General features: G+C 37.2%; 1 protein-coding gene across 4 annotated transcripts in view; it reads left to right on the forward strand.

The window, feature by feature from the left end:
* PHTF2 (putative homeodomain transcription factor 2) overlaps positions 1-17393 on the forward strand; it is a 68503-nt gene that overhangs the window by 16756 nt on the left and 34354 nt on the right. For all 4 annotated transcript variants that reach the window (XM_065049177.1, XM_065049179.1, XM_005512077.3 and 1 more), the window contains exons 3-5: positions 10196-10252; positions 13708-13777; positions 16353-16511. In XM_065049177.1, coding sequence (XP_064905249.1) covers positions 10196-10252; positions 13708-13777; positions 16353-16511 — 286 coding nt within the window. The remainder of the gene's footprint in view (positions 1-10195; positions 10253-13707; positions 13778-16352; positions 16512-17393) is intronic.

Below are 17393 nucleotides of genomic sequence, written 5' to 3' on the forward strand. Positions count from 1 at the left end.
TTTCGGTTTCACATTTTGATTTCTGAGTTGTCAAGTTGTCCTATTTACCATGATTTTTGGATCTGTTTATTCCTCACAGAAGTAACTGAAATTGAAGGTGGGGAGGGATCAAAACGTATCACAATCTGGCAGTAAAACACAGTTTCTGGGGCAAGAGAGAACCAGGTTTGCAGTCAGTATTGATCAAATTGATGTGACTTGCCTATGAAGTGACAAAAATAAAGTGTTGTTTTGGGGAGAATTTTCGGATTAATGAATTGATGTATGAATGCCCTAAGAAAAGCATGAAGAACTTCTAATGTTTATATTCATACATAAAGAAGAAAAATATATTTGAGTAGGTAGAGGTTGGGTAAGCAGAGAACTTGCTCCTTGTTTGTTTTCCATTGTAATGTATTTTTGGATGTATTAATTTTATGTCTCTGTCTACTGAATTTCAAAGGTCTTGTTGTTTCTCAAAAGTAAGGCATAGAGTTAAGCAATTGAGCTCTTCCAGCCCTACTTCAGGCAAGTTTACTAAATACTATATTTACTCATGTGACTCATTCTATTGTCTGAAATTGAGCTCCTCACACGAGGGTGATTTAGTAATGCACTTCATCGTTTAAAAGGTCAGATGCCTTATTATGTAAACTTGTAGTTTGTTGTTGCAATAGAGGTACTCTGCTTTTAGTGTGTTGGAGCTCTTAATTGCTGTCTTATAAAAATACAATAATAAATTCTTAGTTATTTTAAGTTTGATTGTAAGATTTCAGATAGTGTATTACACCAGCTTGTTATTGGAGATGTAAGATTGCATGGACAGAGCTTTACAACTGTGTTTTCTAGATGCTACAAATACTTTTCCAAGGCCCGAAATGTTAACAGATAAATCCTGGTACACACAGGTTGGGTCTGTAGAAAGCAAAATAAATTAAACCTCTGCTGCATTCCTGGGTGAACTGGGGAGTGCAATGCTGAGATTCATATGTCAGACGTGGTTTGTCTGGCTTGTTTTCAACACTTTCTGCTGCACTGGCTCTTGCAATAAAAGGGTGTGGCGGGGTGTCTGAATTGTTCTTTAGAATGGTTTGTTACATTAGTCCCAGGCAGCTACCAATCTAATTCTTACATACATGCACTTTGTTAGTTAATATCCTTAGAATTATGTGTATTTGCCGGAATACTGATCTTGCTTCAGATTTGTAATTGATGGATTTTATGGAAAAAACATAATAATGTTTCCTCTGAAAAAATCTGAGACCCCTCACAATTACTTTAAACAATTTTACTGTCTGATCGCTCACCTCTCTGATACTGATAGTTTATGCATACTTGACATACTGCCTCAGTAACAGTAACTGACATTAAAAATCAAACATATTGCTTGTAACTTAAGCTTTTGCATTAATTTCTCATAATACTTCCAAGTTTTACAGATAGTAGATGTGCAGTTTTTGGTCTGGTTTCTGGTGTGGCAACTATGTGTAAATTATTTCAATCCTTATAGAAGCTTTGCTGCTAAAATAGGGAACTTTATACAAAATAGTTAATAATATTGCAGGAGAGAATTATGTTGCTACTTCTCTTGGGGATGGTTGTAGGGAAAGGCAGAATGGAACTTAATGAATTGAACCTGAATCCTGCACCTAATTGCATATCAGTTAACTTTGCCAATGCAGCTTTCTGCTGTTTCAGGTGTCCCTTGGGTATGGCTGTTAAAGGGCACAATAAAACAAATGAGATGTTTTCTCTCTCATGGCTATAAAGGGTAAAATTAGAGTTCTAATTTCATTGCTTGAAGATATGCAATATTCAGTGTTTTACAGCTCATTAGTCCTAGATTATGCTTGCCAAGTTAATAAAGGAAGAAATAAACAAAAAAAATTATATAATACCCTGAAACCACCAGTTTCCTTCTTGGCACTGAATTTTTGTCATGTGCTGGTGACCCTGGCACCAAAACCCATTTTTGCCAAATGGTTGGGCTGTATGGCTCTGTTACTTAAAACTTTGGATTCTGAAACTGCATCAGTTCGAAAAGGTCTTTCTTCAGGTGCCAAAACTTGACCAGTGTCAGAGCTGGCTACTTGTGAAAGCACTGAAGAAAAAAGATATTTTTAGAAGAGTTTCCTTCCACATGGTGCTGGGATTCAGTACTTGGGTTGTAATCTGACCAAATAGGGGGGATTTCTTTCAGCTCCTTGTTTCGGTGAGACAAAACTCAAGTTTCTGAATCTTGTGTAAAACATCACTCAGAAACTGATGCTGTGGCTAAACAAAGCAAGCTTGCGTTTTGCCTGGCTGTTGGCTCCCATGCCTGCTTTGCCTTCCCACAGACTTCCATGCACTCATCTGGTGAATTTGGTCAGGGGACTAAGCCAGTTAAAACTTAAGACTGAGAGTCTCTAAGCAGCTGAACCTATCTAATGGAGGGATTGAAATCGCTCTGTCTGTTCTTGAAATGTTTCATTATGCCTTGTGAAACTGTAAACTAACATTTTATTTTCCTGAGTGATCCGGTGGATCTTTCAGCCACCCAGATGAGTGTTCTGGCACCAGGAAAGTGTGCTGTGAGAAGTGGAAATGGTCAGCGGTATAAGGGCAGTGCAGTTTCAAAAGCCTAGGTGCAATGCTGGTAAAATTGCTGGATTTTCACTGGTCTTCAGGCAGTTATACCGAATAATGGAGCTGTCAGAGTGGTTTTCTTTTCACAGTTATGTCTTGAGGCTACTTTGTTTTGTGTAAGTACGTAATTGTAAGAAAAATAGAACGTTGCGGAGATCTTAACTGCTTAAGAGTGGGCGAGTAATTGGGCTATATTAGCAATGGTGTAGCCAGTGGGTCAAGGGAAGGGATTATTCGCCTCTGTTTAACTCATGCGAGACTGCACCTTGGATGCTGTGTCCAGCTTTGGGCAGCGATATTCCTCCAGTGGAGGGCCACCAGTACTGTTATGGAGCTGAACCATGTGATGTACCAAGAGTCTGAGAGATCTTGGTTTGCTCTGTCTGAAGGAGAGAGGGCAAAGGGCAGAGCTTGCTGCTCTCAACTGCTGCTTTGGAAGCTGTGGAGAGGATGGAGCTGGGCCCTTCTCAGAGGTGGGCAGGGATTGCATGAGAGACAGTTAACAGAAGTTGAAATGTGGGAAATTCTGATTAGATATAAGGATAAAAATGTTTAGTGTGATGTTTGCCAAACATTGAGACAGGGCCCCAGAGAAGCTATGGAAAGCCCAGTCTTTGGAGATGTTGGGATCTCTACTGGATAAGTCCTTGAGCAAGCTGCTGTAACTGGACCTGCTTTGCACAGGAGCTGGGCTAGATGACCGCCAGAGGTTCCAACCTGTGCGCTTCTGTGATGGCTTTAGTTTGAAATCTGAAGATGAATAAATGTCCTAAGGGATTGTGCTTAACTGTGATTGATGACAGAGATGGAATCTCAGTTTGTGCTGCTTTTTAGGTGTTGCTCTATAGTCCATGAAGCCAAAGAAACGGTACCTAAATTTACCTCTAGTGTCCAGTTCATGTCACTAGGGAATGGCTTAGAGTAGGTGTTGGTTACTCTTGTAATCTCATTTAGTTTAATATGCAAACTGTTTCTAACTATTCTGATGTATATAATTTTCCCTTATGCTTAATTGTGCAATGAAAAAAGACTTTTTGTGTTTTTAGTAGATATGCTAAAATCTGTAAACCATTACTCAATGCAATAAGTAGGGCTGACTGTAGTTACCCAGAATTAATCTGTAACGAATGATACAGAAAAACTTTTAATATATAGTTGATAAATGTTTAATTATGTATTATTGTACCCTGAAAGGGATGTTATCTTTGAAGTAAGCTTTGGTTAAATTATTGTTCAGTGAAATGGCTGTAAGTCCAGTGCAGAATTTTAGCAGGTCATTAGTCGAAAATTAAAACAGTTAAAAATAAATAAGCCTTAAGGTTTTAAATTGCTTCATTTTACTCTAAATAGCTGGTTTCAGCTCTGCCTCTGGGGCTGAACAGGGAGAAGGGACATGAATCCCAGAATCTTTTAGTAATCAGAGGTAACAATTCAGCAATCATAAATTCAGAGCTCTGCACCTTAGGATATACAGTTCTAATCCCTTCATTGTTCTTCTCCATTTGACTAAAAGTTACTAAACTGTTTGCTATTAGCAGACAGGGTACAACTATTATATATAGTGATTTCCATCTGTGGTCTATTAGCCAAGTTTGTCTTAGCTTAGCTTGTCTGGTCCACATAAACCAAACTGAAAAATCCTCACCACCCTTGACATCCACTAAAAAACAGCCTGAAAAATCCGATCCTAAAACTAGAAATCTACTCCAACAGAGATAATGATACTTCTGAGCTACTAGATTATTGCCTTTGTTGCAATGGGGATCAGTTCATGTAAGGAATAAAATGGGGTTTAAAATAACTTTTAATAATCCTGTTTCGAGTTTTGAGAAAATAAGAAATGATTTATCGAATATCTGAAACTCTATACTTAATCATAAACTAATTATTAAGCACTTTGAAAGATGTTTTAAAATTAGTAATATTACATGTATAGAAATTATTTCTATGTTGTTATCCTAATATTAAAATGGATACATATAATCATATATTATTATAAGAATATGGGACTGTATATGTTAATAAAACATATTAGCTAATATTTTAACACTAAATATTTTAATAAGGTGTTAAACTCTTAACTTCGTCAGTAGGCAGTCCAAGGAAGCAATTTTGTTTTTTCTTTACCAAGCTCTGTATCTGGTATCTTTTGGATTTGTAATACTATTGTGATGTTGCTTGTAATAGTGTTTAGAGGTTTTAAAGAGCAAAGCTAAGCATGCAGATTTCATTATTGATAAACATTAAAGTTTTAAGATCCAGCAGGAAATACGATGTATTCTTAGGATTATAATCTTTGCTAGTCTGCTTGGTCATAAATTATAAATGTCTCTTGAAATATTGATTGATTCTATTAGAATCAGAAGGCCTTGTGAGTATTGGGCTACACGTTGATACCATCACTACATTAGCTTTAAGTGAATATCAGTGTCATTCACAAAGCTCAAATTCAATCTTGATGCACGTATGGCTTGTTATGAGAAAGACGTTGGGAAGAAATATTAAGCAGTGCAGAAACCCTTCGCACTGGGCTTTATTTGAAGTAAAAATAGGCTGTATTCTCAACAGCTTAACTTTTGACTTAGGCTAATTGCTGTTAATATTGTAAAACCAAGCTTTTCAGGTGCCAAACAATTTGAGATATATAAAGAAATGTGATCCAATGCTTTCTGAGGTATTTGATTGGGAAGGAATAAGTGTAGTTATTTTAGGTAATTTCAAGAGCTGTACGTATCTCTTAAAACAGAAAAAGTTATGATGAGTCTGCACTTAGGATATCAAATTTATGTAATCTTTCAGGAAATAACTAGGTTTATCAGGTATGTTTATTTTTTTCCAATGTATAGTTGCTTAATATCCCATGCCAATTCAAATAAAAGTAAATTTTTTTTGACAATTATTTCTGAGGAAACTTTTTCCCCCTAGAAAACATATTTGAAAGTTTATTAGGCTTTATTGATTTAGGATGCTAAACCCCCACTTTTCCATTGTGAAAGAAGACTGGCAGAATTTTCAGTCTTTGCACATAATCCCTTGTATGCTGAAAATTTTAATAGGTGTTTGAAGAATAGTTGTTGATTCTACAAATACATAAAAGAATAGATTTCCTTTCATCCTCTTGGTGTTTATTGAGGCACAGTGTCTTTAGAACTGAATATTTTAGAGGTAACTGGTTTGGATAGACTGGATAGAATCTTGACGTTGAGGAAACCTGGGATGCATGATTTCCACTAAATGTATAAAATAACATCTGGTAATTTATCTAGTTCTGCTACAGGTACGTTATACCATGATTTTTTGTATCTGTGATATATTACTGACAGGTTTTCTACAATGGGGTTGTGTTGCTGTTGATGCTTGGTGATGAAAGTTACACTTAAAAATGATAGGATAGGCTAATTATCTCACTTGAATTAACAAATAATTTGAAAAAGATCAAGAGAGTTGTTTTTTCATGCCAAATCTTAACAAATAAATGCTGTAGAATACAAATTTTAGGTTATCTTTGATTAGATATTTTACGAATTAAATAGAAGACATTTATGTGATAAATCAGATTAAAATTGGGATAATGTGTTGTATAGTTTGCTAAAAAAGTCTGTTGCCAGGTTTAGACTGGACCAATGGATTGAAAATACCAGTGACAAGCTATTATACAAACAGTCTTCCTCTAAGACCTGAACAGATTTTAAAAGCATTACTTATTGTTGTATACTTAAAATTTGGACATTTTTGGACCCTTGTATTTTGTACTCTAAATTTTCTTTGAAGGATACTGCAGGACCTGTAGCAACAATGGGTGAGACTCCAGGTAGAGTTGGTGGCTTCAGGAGCTGCTTGAGTTGATGGGAACCTTCACGTTGGCCCCACAGTTCAGGCACAGGGAGCTTGAGAACCTGCGGGGGAGCCCTGGGGACAGGTGTACATTGAGGGAAGGCTGGTTTTGATCAAGTTTTGTGTATATTTAAATTCTTCTGGTTGGAAGCATGAATGATCTTATCTCTGGAAGTTTATTCCTTCATTTTATGTGCCTTTAAAGCTTAATTTCTTTGGCATTGCCAGATGCTAGACTTCTTTTTAGTGTCCTGCGGGTATGTACAATTTTAAAGCATTGCATGAATAGCCAAGAGCTAGAGCCTACGTGCAAACGCTTGACAACTTAATATTTAGATTTAACATGAAACATAATTTAGATGCAAATACTTGTAAATCAAAACTCTTTGAAGGTGGAATTGACTGCTGCTCTCAATAATTTAAAGCTGAGAAGGTTTGGTAGTATTAACTTACATTCTTGAATTCATTTAGGAATTACATTCTTGAATTCATACAGGTGTCCAAGCATCTCTTGTAATCATTCTGTGTTGTAATTTAGCTTGTTGTTAATGTAAAACACTTTTCATTGAAATCTGCAAGATATGTTTCACAAACTGTATATGTTTTTTTTCCTGACATAAGGTAGAGAACAAAAAAAAAAAAATATTAATGCCTCTGTGTTTTTTGGTGTTGTTTCAGTAAAAGTAGTTTTACCTATTTTTGTTTACTGTGGGAAATGCAGTGTGCCAGTACACTACTGCATAACGATGTCTTTGTCTGCATGTGTTTCCTTTTGGTACACGTGCAAGAGAAGTATAGAGGGATTCAGGAGGGAAATTGGGTCTAAATTTGATGGGCTGAGCATGTACACCTGCTATCTAAAGTACTCCTTAAACTTTCTTAAAACACAAAGAGGTGAAATTTGGTAGGTTAAAAAAATTACAAATTGTGAGAGGTTGTAATGATAATTACTGTCGGTAATTATTCCTTTAACTCTTTTTAGTTTGCAATAATATGCTTTTACTTAATAGCCTTGTGCTGAGATTTTAATAATTAAAGTTGATCAGAGGTGACTGGCCAGATCCACTAGGCTAATAAAACAGTTGTAAAAGACCATTGACCTTAAAGTTGTTTTGGCTCTCTCATTTTACCTCCTGCTGGAAGAATTGCTTTATGGGGCAATGTTGAGAGAAAAATGTGAGTGGCAAAATCACTATTTGTCTTCTTTTGTGGAGACTGAAGCTTCTACGTAGCCTTGAGGGAGAAGAAATGTTTGTAGGAAAATATAACAAAGTCAAATTTTAAATCAGTCAACTTCCTTGCCTCGGATATCTTCTGGGATCTGTTTCCCAGAATTCCTTTAACAAGCGGTCTGCTATTTGTCTGGAAGAAGAATGCTCGTCTAAAGACTCTTTCAACTTTAAACCAGTCTCAGCTATGAATGGAATTAGGAATACAGTTTGCTTTCACAGCTTTATTGGCACAAGGGCTTCCGCATTTCTTTCTTGCGTAATCAAGAAGTAGACAGACTTGCATCCCCTTTTCTGTCTCTGTAGAAAGAAATCTTTTTTAGAAGTGAGGAGGGGAGGGCGCAATATTATGCAGCACAAAAACTTTACTTGGGGCTCTTATCAGTAAATTTTATGAAAAACAGGAAGACCTGAAATTTCATTTAAACTGTATTTAGAGAAAAAGCCAGAACAATTAGATAGAAATGTCTGGGTGGAGTGGTTATTCAAGATACTGACTTTTTAATTGCTGGCTGTTATCCAGGTGGAGTTAGCTCTTAAACTTCCTTTGGTTTAATTACTTTAATCATAGCAAGTGCTTAATTCTGCCCAGTACAGTGCCCAACTCCCTAATTATTTTCCACAGTCCACATTTTTTTTTTTCCAAGTGAGAGGTGCAAAGTGTATATTATTATTGCCAAAAAGCCAGTAGATTTTTTTTTTTTCCATAGTTTTAAGGTAACAAAATAAAAATTGTTTTGGTACTTAGCTCTTGTGAATTGGAAATATTATTTGAATTTGAGAATGGGTAATTTGCTTCACTGTTCTCACTTTCAATTTTAGATATGCTTTGGATTTTACTGCTATAAATTAGATTTTTTTTGTTTTTCTCCCCCCACCCCATCCCTACCTGCTGGGTCAGGTTTAGAGGCACAGAGGATGCCTCTAGGGCTTTTTGTTCATGTCTCTTTTTATTTATGTTGGATCCTTGGTTAAAAGATCCTTTTTAACCAAGAATAGCCTTTTTTTTAAATTTATTTTTTTAAAATATGTGACATCTTTTGTTTACCACTGCAATAGTAAAAGGCAAATCAAAGCAGTGTTCTGGTTTGAGTTGTATGTGCTTGTGCTTGGGCCTTTGTCTGTTGCAGTTTGTGAAGTGGAAAGGGAACTCATGGCCCTGCAGGAAGGTTGAATTGGTGGGGGTTCCTCTTTCCTGTCCGTCAGGTGTCTGGAATAAGCTGCCTGTGTCAGCGCTCTCTGCACAGCCGCTAAAGGACTTTTAATCTTGGAACATGCATCTGTCTCTCCCTCATGACCTAAAAGCAGTCTTGCACTTACCTGCTCAGAGGGTACGATCTGATCAAACTCCAGATACCCATCAGTGTGTGAGCGAAGGCGTGTGTACGTCTAGGTAAAACTGCTGGGATGGAAAAGCTTTAAAATCAACGTAATAAAAGAGATGATTACTGAATATCATCTGGAAACACCAATTGTGCAGAGTTCAAAGCCATCTGAAATTTGATAACTTCTTCAAAAACTTGGAAATATTGTCTCATATATTGACTTGTTCTTGTCACTTTATCTTATATGTGAATTTCCTGAAGTTTAAGGATGCCTTTCTTCAAAATATTTCATAGTCATGGAGTGGCATTCTTTTATAAACAAACACACTGTAATATCTTAAATTAACTTTAGCTACCTGTATTGATAGTTATTTAAAATGTGAGAACTGATCAAAACTGCTCTTAGTGCTAGGATTGTAAGTGCTTGCAGAATCAACCCTTAGTCTTTCTATGGTTTTGCTCTTATAAATACACAAAGTTTTCTACACTGCTGTGGTGAAGTTAGAGCCTAGGAGAAAACAATTCCTTTTTATTGCATTTTTTTAATCAAATACTTGTCAGCAATTAGAGGAGTTTCATGAATAAGTAGACCAGCAGCTTAATGAGAGTGGGCAAATTTTGAAGTAGTTCTACTAGAAACATTATTTCATCAGAGCTTCAGTGGGAAAAGTGCCATTTCCCGATGTTCTTTGGGTTTTCCCTGGCCTGTAATCTGGTTGCTTACAAGCCTGACCATGTATTTTGTTGCTGTGCAATTTTAAGAAATAAAGCTAAAGACAACGTAGATACAGAGATGGTTTAAAAATAATGAATTAAGGTGTGGGTTCAGTGAGATGTGCATAGTGTTTTCTCTGAAGTTAACTAACAGCCTGTCAGCGTTGCTGCCGTGGGTCAGTTCTGTGCCAGCACACAGACTGGAATCCCAGCCTGGGCTGCCCCATCCTCAGAGCTGCGCTGGCCGTGCCATGGGCTGAGGTGTCTGCCCACTCCCTGCTCGCTCTGACACCACTCACAGCTCAGCTACACCCACTCCTGCCCAGACGGAATGGAGAAGATAAAGATTTCTTTGTAAATAAGCCTCCCCGAGTAAACAACCTGCCGTCTTCATGCTTGTCTTGCTGAAGATTGGTTGGTTTTGTTTGATCAAAATGTTTTAAAACTTAACGTAGATTTTTGTGTGTGTGTGTGTTTTCTTTTTAGATTGGAGCATATGATCAACAAATATGGGAAAAATCAGTAGAGCAAAGAGAAATAAAGGTAATAATATAGCAATTCAACTTATTTTTTTCCAGTTGTGAGCAGTGGTGTCCGTCATTGTGTATGTTGATGTAATTTACAGTGTATGTGGTGGTATTTAATACTGGTAAAGTAAAACCAGGCTTCTGGAGTGTAACCAAATGTAACCGGCATATTATGCTCTATTTATTTTACATAATTAATAACTTTGCAGCTTTTAAAGTGCTGCACCTTTCTGTATCTCGGTACTTTTTTTTCTTTTCTGTTATCTTAAGCCAGGGCTTAGTTGTTGTAATACCTCTGTCTCTCACTTTTCTTTGTGATGAATTCTAATGTCAGTTATCTGAGCTCTCTTTACTTTCAGTTAGTTACCTTATACCTGCAGTTTACTTTTCCTCCTTTATGATGCTGTCATTGTTTTGTACAGTTTATTAGACTGGTAAGTACTTCAGGCTTTGTTTCCCCGAACAAGCAGTTTAACAGCATTCTTTGCATTTTGGTTTAACTAACAGTGCCATCGGTGTCTGCCACATTGCTAAATTGTTTTGGAGAAAAAGAAATCAATCCTAATTGTAAGAGTTTTATGGATTGTATATTATATCATGCTATACTCAATTATGTTAATTTAATTAACATTTCCTTGCAATTAACCTTTTTTCTTCAAATATTGCACACAAAAAATATGCTATTACTGCATGAGTTTCAAGGCGTTCCTAATTCCTAACATCAGCGAAGTGTACATGGCTTCCGTTTCCTTGTGGGTGGTTGTTTGTTTGTTTTTCTTTCCTCCCCAGCACTTAAATAATTAAACAAAATGTGCTGAGGGACTTGTTGGCACGATATGGAAACTTACTGACCTGAACTACAGAGTTACTTGATTTCTGTACAAAAATCTACAAATTAACTTCTAAGTGGGAGAGAAGCGCTTCTAAACCCTGTGCCTGGATCTTGGCGGTGCTGCTGATCCCGGGCTGGCTGATGATACAGGGTGCCCCACATAGTGCACCCCCTGGGACCCCACCTGACCCCCTGGCAGCGACTTGTCCTGCCCGTGGCTACCAGACCCAGCCAGCTTATTAAAATAGTAATTAAAATTATTTAAACAACGTATTGCAAATAATGCCTTGCGCTTATTAAAAATGCATCTCGTTTAGCTCAGTAGTCCAATAACTAACAAATTAATGATGCCCGCTATATGAGTTTGTGCTGATGAATTTAGAGTAATGAACCAGACTACTAGATTCAGGCATTGCATGTTAGCACTTTAATCTCCAAGCTACTACAGTACTGTTACATTTTTTTAGTAAAGTTCATTTATAATTTTTTTAGTAGAAAACCTGTTTCTGATAGTATAAATTTATAGTTTAGTTAGAACTATAATAGAATCTATTAAGATTAATTTTAAAATGTCTGCAAAAAAATTTTACAATAATAGCAACTATTTTTAAGGATTTTATTTAACTTCTTTTTTTGCTATGAGTCAGCTGAAATGTGTTCAGTGCAGAATAGAAGTTGTATGAACTAACCAGATGGGCTTCAACAGTATGAAACAGGATGATTTTTTTTTCATTAACCCTAGTTTGAAACACTGCTGTTTCCTGCATATATTACAGGCATTTGTACATTTCCACGGACACTGAAAGTGTTTGGGATTTGACCAATGGAGTTTTTAAAGACTGTGTCACCACTGCTTTTCCTATGAAAGCTGCTTCCAGTCATACTGTTGCAGAATTCTTTCTTTCAATTGAAAACATAATTTTAGCCACAGTGGTAAATTTTTCCTAGGATTGTGTATGTGTTTCCAGGGGCTTATTTTTTCTAAGATACCTCTTTATGTAGACTTTCAAGAAAAATCTCGAGGCCCATAAGCAGTAATACATTTGAAAATTATAGTATCTTTCAGTATTTCATTTTTAAGCTTTAGATCTTTTTATGAAATGGAGTAGCTCACTTATGCAAGATTTCACAAGAATCTGTAGCTGGTTCTACAATTATAATAATTTCCAGTTCTAATTATGGGCTCGTTTTCTCATTCCACATTAAATTACTGCAGCTTTAAGACTGCTGTTCTGTAAAAAATCTTGCACGTTAAGCTCTGTGCAGTGCTTAAGTCTACAGTACATCTGGTTTTCTCTATTCGTCATCCTCAGAGCACATTTTGTCCTCTCCATGTTTGAGTTCTGTGTATTAATTTTGTTTAATTTAAAGCAATCTCTCATTTTTCTAAATGACACCTCAAGTGATGACTATATAATGTAGTTCATTGTGAACAGTTTGGTGTCATGGTTTTGTTGTTTTGGTTCTTTTTTATTTCAGCATGAAAAATAAATCCCATTGCATTTAGATGTGAGAAATATTATGAGCTTCACTCTACCTATATGAACAATTTACTTGATATCATTCCTATGAGGATTAACATGACCAGATTTCACTGATATTTCTGTCATTGAGAATAATTTAATTTTTATACTTTCTCCTGAATTTAATGTTTACATTCAAGTAATACATGTTTTTACACATGGATGAAATATGACCATGGTGGAAATCTACAGCTCACCAGTGAATTTAACTGCTTTTGAATGAAAACGGTTAAATCACTTCCATCATAATTCCATTTGTACCCAAACTGTTTTTTTCAAACGTTGTGTTTTCCACAGTATGAATTGTACTCTGTGGAATCATTATTGGCTGGTGTGACCAAGAGCCTGATCTAAAGGGGTCAGAATAAACTCACAGCTATCTCTGAGGCTTGAGAGTATGGTATCACATTTTAGCATTACAAACAACAGTGAAAGGTTTGCAGGTTGTTTGGCTTTTCAGTGAAGAAAGATAGCATTTCTAAAAGACAAACAAGCTTGCTTTTTATCCTGCCTTTTTCTGTTATGTGGGCTTTTTTTCCTCTTTTTGATTAACTAATCTATATTTACTATTAAGAAAATGTCAATGCTGTTCTATAATTTGGATTTCTGACAGTGGAACTTGCCGGTTAGTGGCTCTTGCATTCCAACATGATTTGCTGTCTAAATTTGGAATTAAGGAGTTACAATGTAAGAATTTTGTGAAGTTTAATTAGACATCTAAGGAGAAAAGAGATCCAGGAGAGTCATTTGTTGCAAAAGTTCTGCAAATGTAATGTAAATGTATTACTAATTCTTGCAAGTGTGTGCATATGTTGTCTGCATAATCCCAAGCCATGGGAGATGAGTGCTCAGTGCTTAACTATGTTTGAAAAATCACCTAATGGGTCAGTAATTGGTTGGGTTTGTTTAGATTGTAAAGTGTGTAAAAAGCATTTATTGTGCCTTGTTCCTTGGAATGTTGATTTTATAGTACTTTAAATCTATGAAGTTGACATATTTGTCTGAATATTCAACAACAGTATAGGTTAAATACAATTACTGACCACATCAATATTTTTTCTTTTGTAATGTCTGTCATTTGCGTGAATACATTTTGATAGCATTTGCGTATTGCAGGGTTTGAGAAACAAACCAAAGAAAACAGGACATGTGAAACCAGACCTCATAGATGTTGATCTTGTAAGAGGTAGGTCCTGAGTTAGAAAAAGCTGAATTTCTCAGTATAAAGATAACTGTTATCCTGTGTCTTGTAACAAGTGTATTAGTAAGTATTAAAAAAAACAAACCAAACAATGCTACATAATTCCTACCTAAAGAAAATGGGTAAGAAATATTGTTAAGAGATGACCTCTAGATTACACTGAAGGCTTAAAAACTTGATTTAAATTTTGTTGTATAGATTTAGAAAAAAAGAAATATGTGATTGTGACGGATTAAAGTTTTAGAGTTATTGGTTCAGAAATCTCTTATTTCCATGTGTTCGGACTTCTTCCAAATCTCCTGACATTTAGAGGAAAGGTTATGTTTAAATTCCTGGAGAGCGAAAATTGCATAGGCCTGGAATATTTATTGCCTGTTTTAAATAACAAAACAGCAACAGAAGGTCAGATGATAAGAGACTTTTCAGAAAGTCTTCATTTATTTCTAGTTTATTTTATCTTTATTTGATTTCCCTCATGCCTCACGAAGGCTAGGAAAAATACTTTTATTTTCCATGAGCCCAGCAGCCTGCATGGTCTCCTGATTCCATTTCAGGCAGTGCTCTTTGAATTCAGATCCCAAATTAACCAAAGCACCCCACTGTCCTCTCGTCCTAGAGATACCCAGGTACCCTCACACCCAGAGCCTGCACCAGAGACTCGCGCACCCCTTGCTCCCAGCCCCGTCCCCCCCCATCACCAGCTGGTCTGGCTTTGTCTTTGCTGGCATTCGCAGGCTCGTTGGGGCTGCTGGCACCAGGGACACACAGCCGCAACTTGTGCTCTGGGGTCTGGCTCCCAGAGCTGGCACTCAGCCCCCCTGCGCAGGTGTGCACAGGGAATAGACTCCACCTCACCCAGGAGAGACTTAAAGGAATTCGGTTAGAAGGCAGGACAGACCGCACTGATGGTTTAGTGCTAGAGTTAGGTTAGGTTCTGATTGAACTCGATGATCCTGAGGGTCTCTTCCAACTGCAATGATTCTATGATCAGGCACATGGCACAGCCAGATAAGCAACGTATTGATTAGCAGCTGTTAAAGTGCAATGGGCCTTTTTTATCCCCTGGCTCCTCAATTGCACCACACTTGTTCCTTCTGAAATCACCTAAACACCTGCTTCCTCCCACTCTTGGTTCCTTCTTTAAACATTCCATAGCAAGTCCTGTGCAATCTGAGCTCCTTTTCCTTTGCAGCCCATGAGTTCCACACCCTTGGACAGCAATCCCCAACCCCCTTTCATCTGAAAGGTGATCTGGGGAGCTGCTCCAATGGCTCATGGTGATGGTTTCCACCAGGGCAGCAGGGCTGATGGCTCTGCTGGGACCCCTGGGAAGGGCCTGCTTAAGGTCAAGGTCTTTCCTTGATTTGGAATTCCAGCCTGCCCTTGTGTGTCGTGCTCTGGCCTTGTGGAGATGGGCCTTCAAAGGGCTGATGAGTCTAGAAGAACCCTGGCAGGGTATTATTTGGGCTCACCCTCCTGCCATTGCCTCTGAGCTCTTCTGTGGGCATGCAGATGAGCTTTTGTCACATCACCTAACAATATAACTTGTTAAAAATAGGAATGTGAGAGAAAGAAACAAAATCAAATAACATTTGAAGTTTGAAGAAACAGAATTGAAAACTAAATGTTTGTAGGAATTTAGGAACAGTAGTAGACCACTTCAGTATAGTGGTATACATGAATAGCATTTAAATTACTAATCTGCATGGATGTCTAAGTTGGCGTTGACGTAGTTCCAGTATGGGCAATGTTTTACCTGTGCCAGCAGGAAAGCTCACTAATGCCAGTTCAGCTCGTAAAAAAGGTGGAAATGGCAAAGCAGCACACAGTAGTTGCCCTTCCCAAGCAGTAACCTTGGCATGACTTGAGTCACACCCCAATTAAGTAAATGTTGCACAGTTTTCTAGCTGCCAGAAAAGTGGGAACGTGCAGGAAGAAAAAGAAATGGAAGGATATGAGAGAGAAAGGACATCTGAATGAGCGAAGTGCAAATGCTGTAGGAGAAACAAAGATAAGTTATGCTTTAGGTGGCTTCCCTGCTCCTGGGGCCAGTCCTCAGTTGGACAGATACTTACTCTATACTTCTCAACCTCATTTCATTTTCCTGAATGACATGGCTGGAGCAATTTACAGATGTTGTTTTAGATCCCTTTACTGTGTCAGGAAAGGGCTCTGCTGTGCACACACAGGCGTGTGGAGTTCTCATCTGACTTCCTGTTGCTTCATAGCAAGTTTCTGATACCTCAGTGAAACAGAATAATTTCTAATAATTTATCTTTAAATAATAAGAATTGGCAATGTTTTGTTATTCACACGTTCCAAAATCTAGGTATTTGTAGAAGTTCCTGATAATGGCAATCAACAGACCACTAACAATTTTCACAAATTTTGGATTGAGGAGATAGTCAAACAATGGAAGTATGAGGTTTATTCAAATAATTATGTTTAACAATTACTATTTTAAATGACTGTCTCAACTATTCGGCTATTGAACAAGTAAGGTTATTTTGAGCTCTAACAATGAAATATATTGAAATTTATTTTCTTTTTTTTTTTAAAGGATCTGCTTTTGCTAAAGCAAAGCCTGAAAGTCCTTGGACATCTCTGACCCGCAAAGGAATTGTGAGAGTTGTTTTCTTTCCGTTCTTCTACAGGTGGTGGCTACAAGTGACATCGAGGCTCATCTTTTTCTGGCTGCTTGTTCTTTACCTTCTTCAAGGTAGAGTTGTATTACAGGCACAGCTTCAACTGAATGTCTTATTTTAACCATATGGAAGCTACTTTATGTTAGTTGGTTTGCTTTATGCTGTTAAGATAAATTCCAGCATTGGAATGAGACAGTCCCAAGCATATGTCTTTTGGTTGACATTCCTTTTACATATGTAGAGGGGGCATACTGAAGATTTAAGGATTTCCTCACAGGTTTTCCTCAGCATTTAGCACACATTAGCTTCTCATCTCTGTATATAATGTAGGTTTTCAAGGCTATCTAATTTAACTCAGGACTAAGCAATATCAAAGGAACCTTTGACTTAGGGCGTGTGTTTTGTCTTGGGCTTTTAATCTTTCCAGTACTTGTGCAGATCAAGAGCTCTGATCAAGAAAGCACAGCGAAACCTGCCAAGGTGCGTGCAGCTTGTGAGGCCTGGTTGGATGATCTGTTTGACCAGTTTCTCGTTGTCCTTACGTTTGTTGTTTTGTTACATCAGAGGCAGCGAACGTCTGGCTTATATTTTAGTCAGACCTCAGCCATGCTCCTGAATGACTGGCAGATGGGGGGCTTATTGCTCTATGGGCTTCTGCTCTTTTTTCTATTGCAATGGGGAGACTACGCATCTTAATTTTATATTTCTTAGATTGTAGAAGGACTTTTGGACAACTGTTAATGAACAGAAGGCAATTCACAGCTTTCAGGATGCTGAATCTTGAGTTCTGGTACTCTGACTTTGTGCTTTTCTTAATTATTTGTACTATATAAGAAGAAAATTAGAAAGGGAAGAATGTAATGTAGTGAGTGAGTATCTAACAGCGTTAAAGTCACCAAAAGAATAAGTGTATCAGATGCGTGTACAACAGAAATGGAACAGAAGGTTAATGGAAG

Source organism: Columba livia, chromosome 1, assembly GCF_036013475.1.
Source record: "Columba livia isolate bColLiv1 breed racing homer chromosome 1, bColLiv1.pat.W.v2, whole genome shotgun sequence".
Classification (NCBI taxonomy): Eukaryota; Metazoa; Chordata; class Aves; order Columbiformes; family Columbidae; genus Columba; species Columba livia.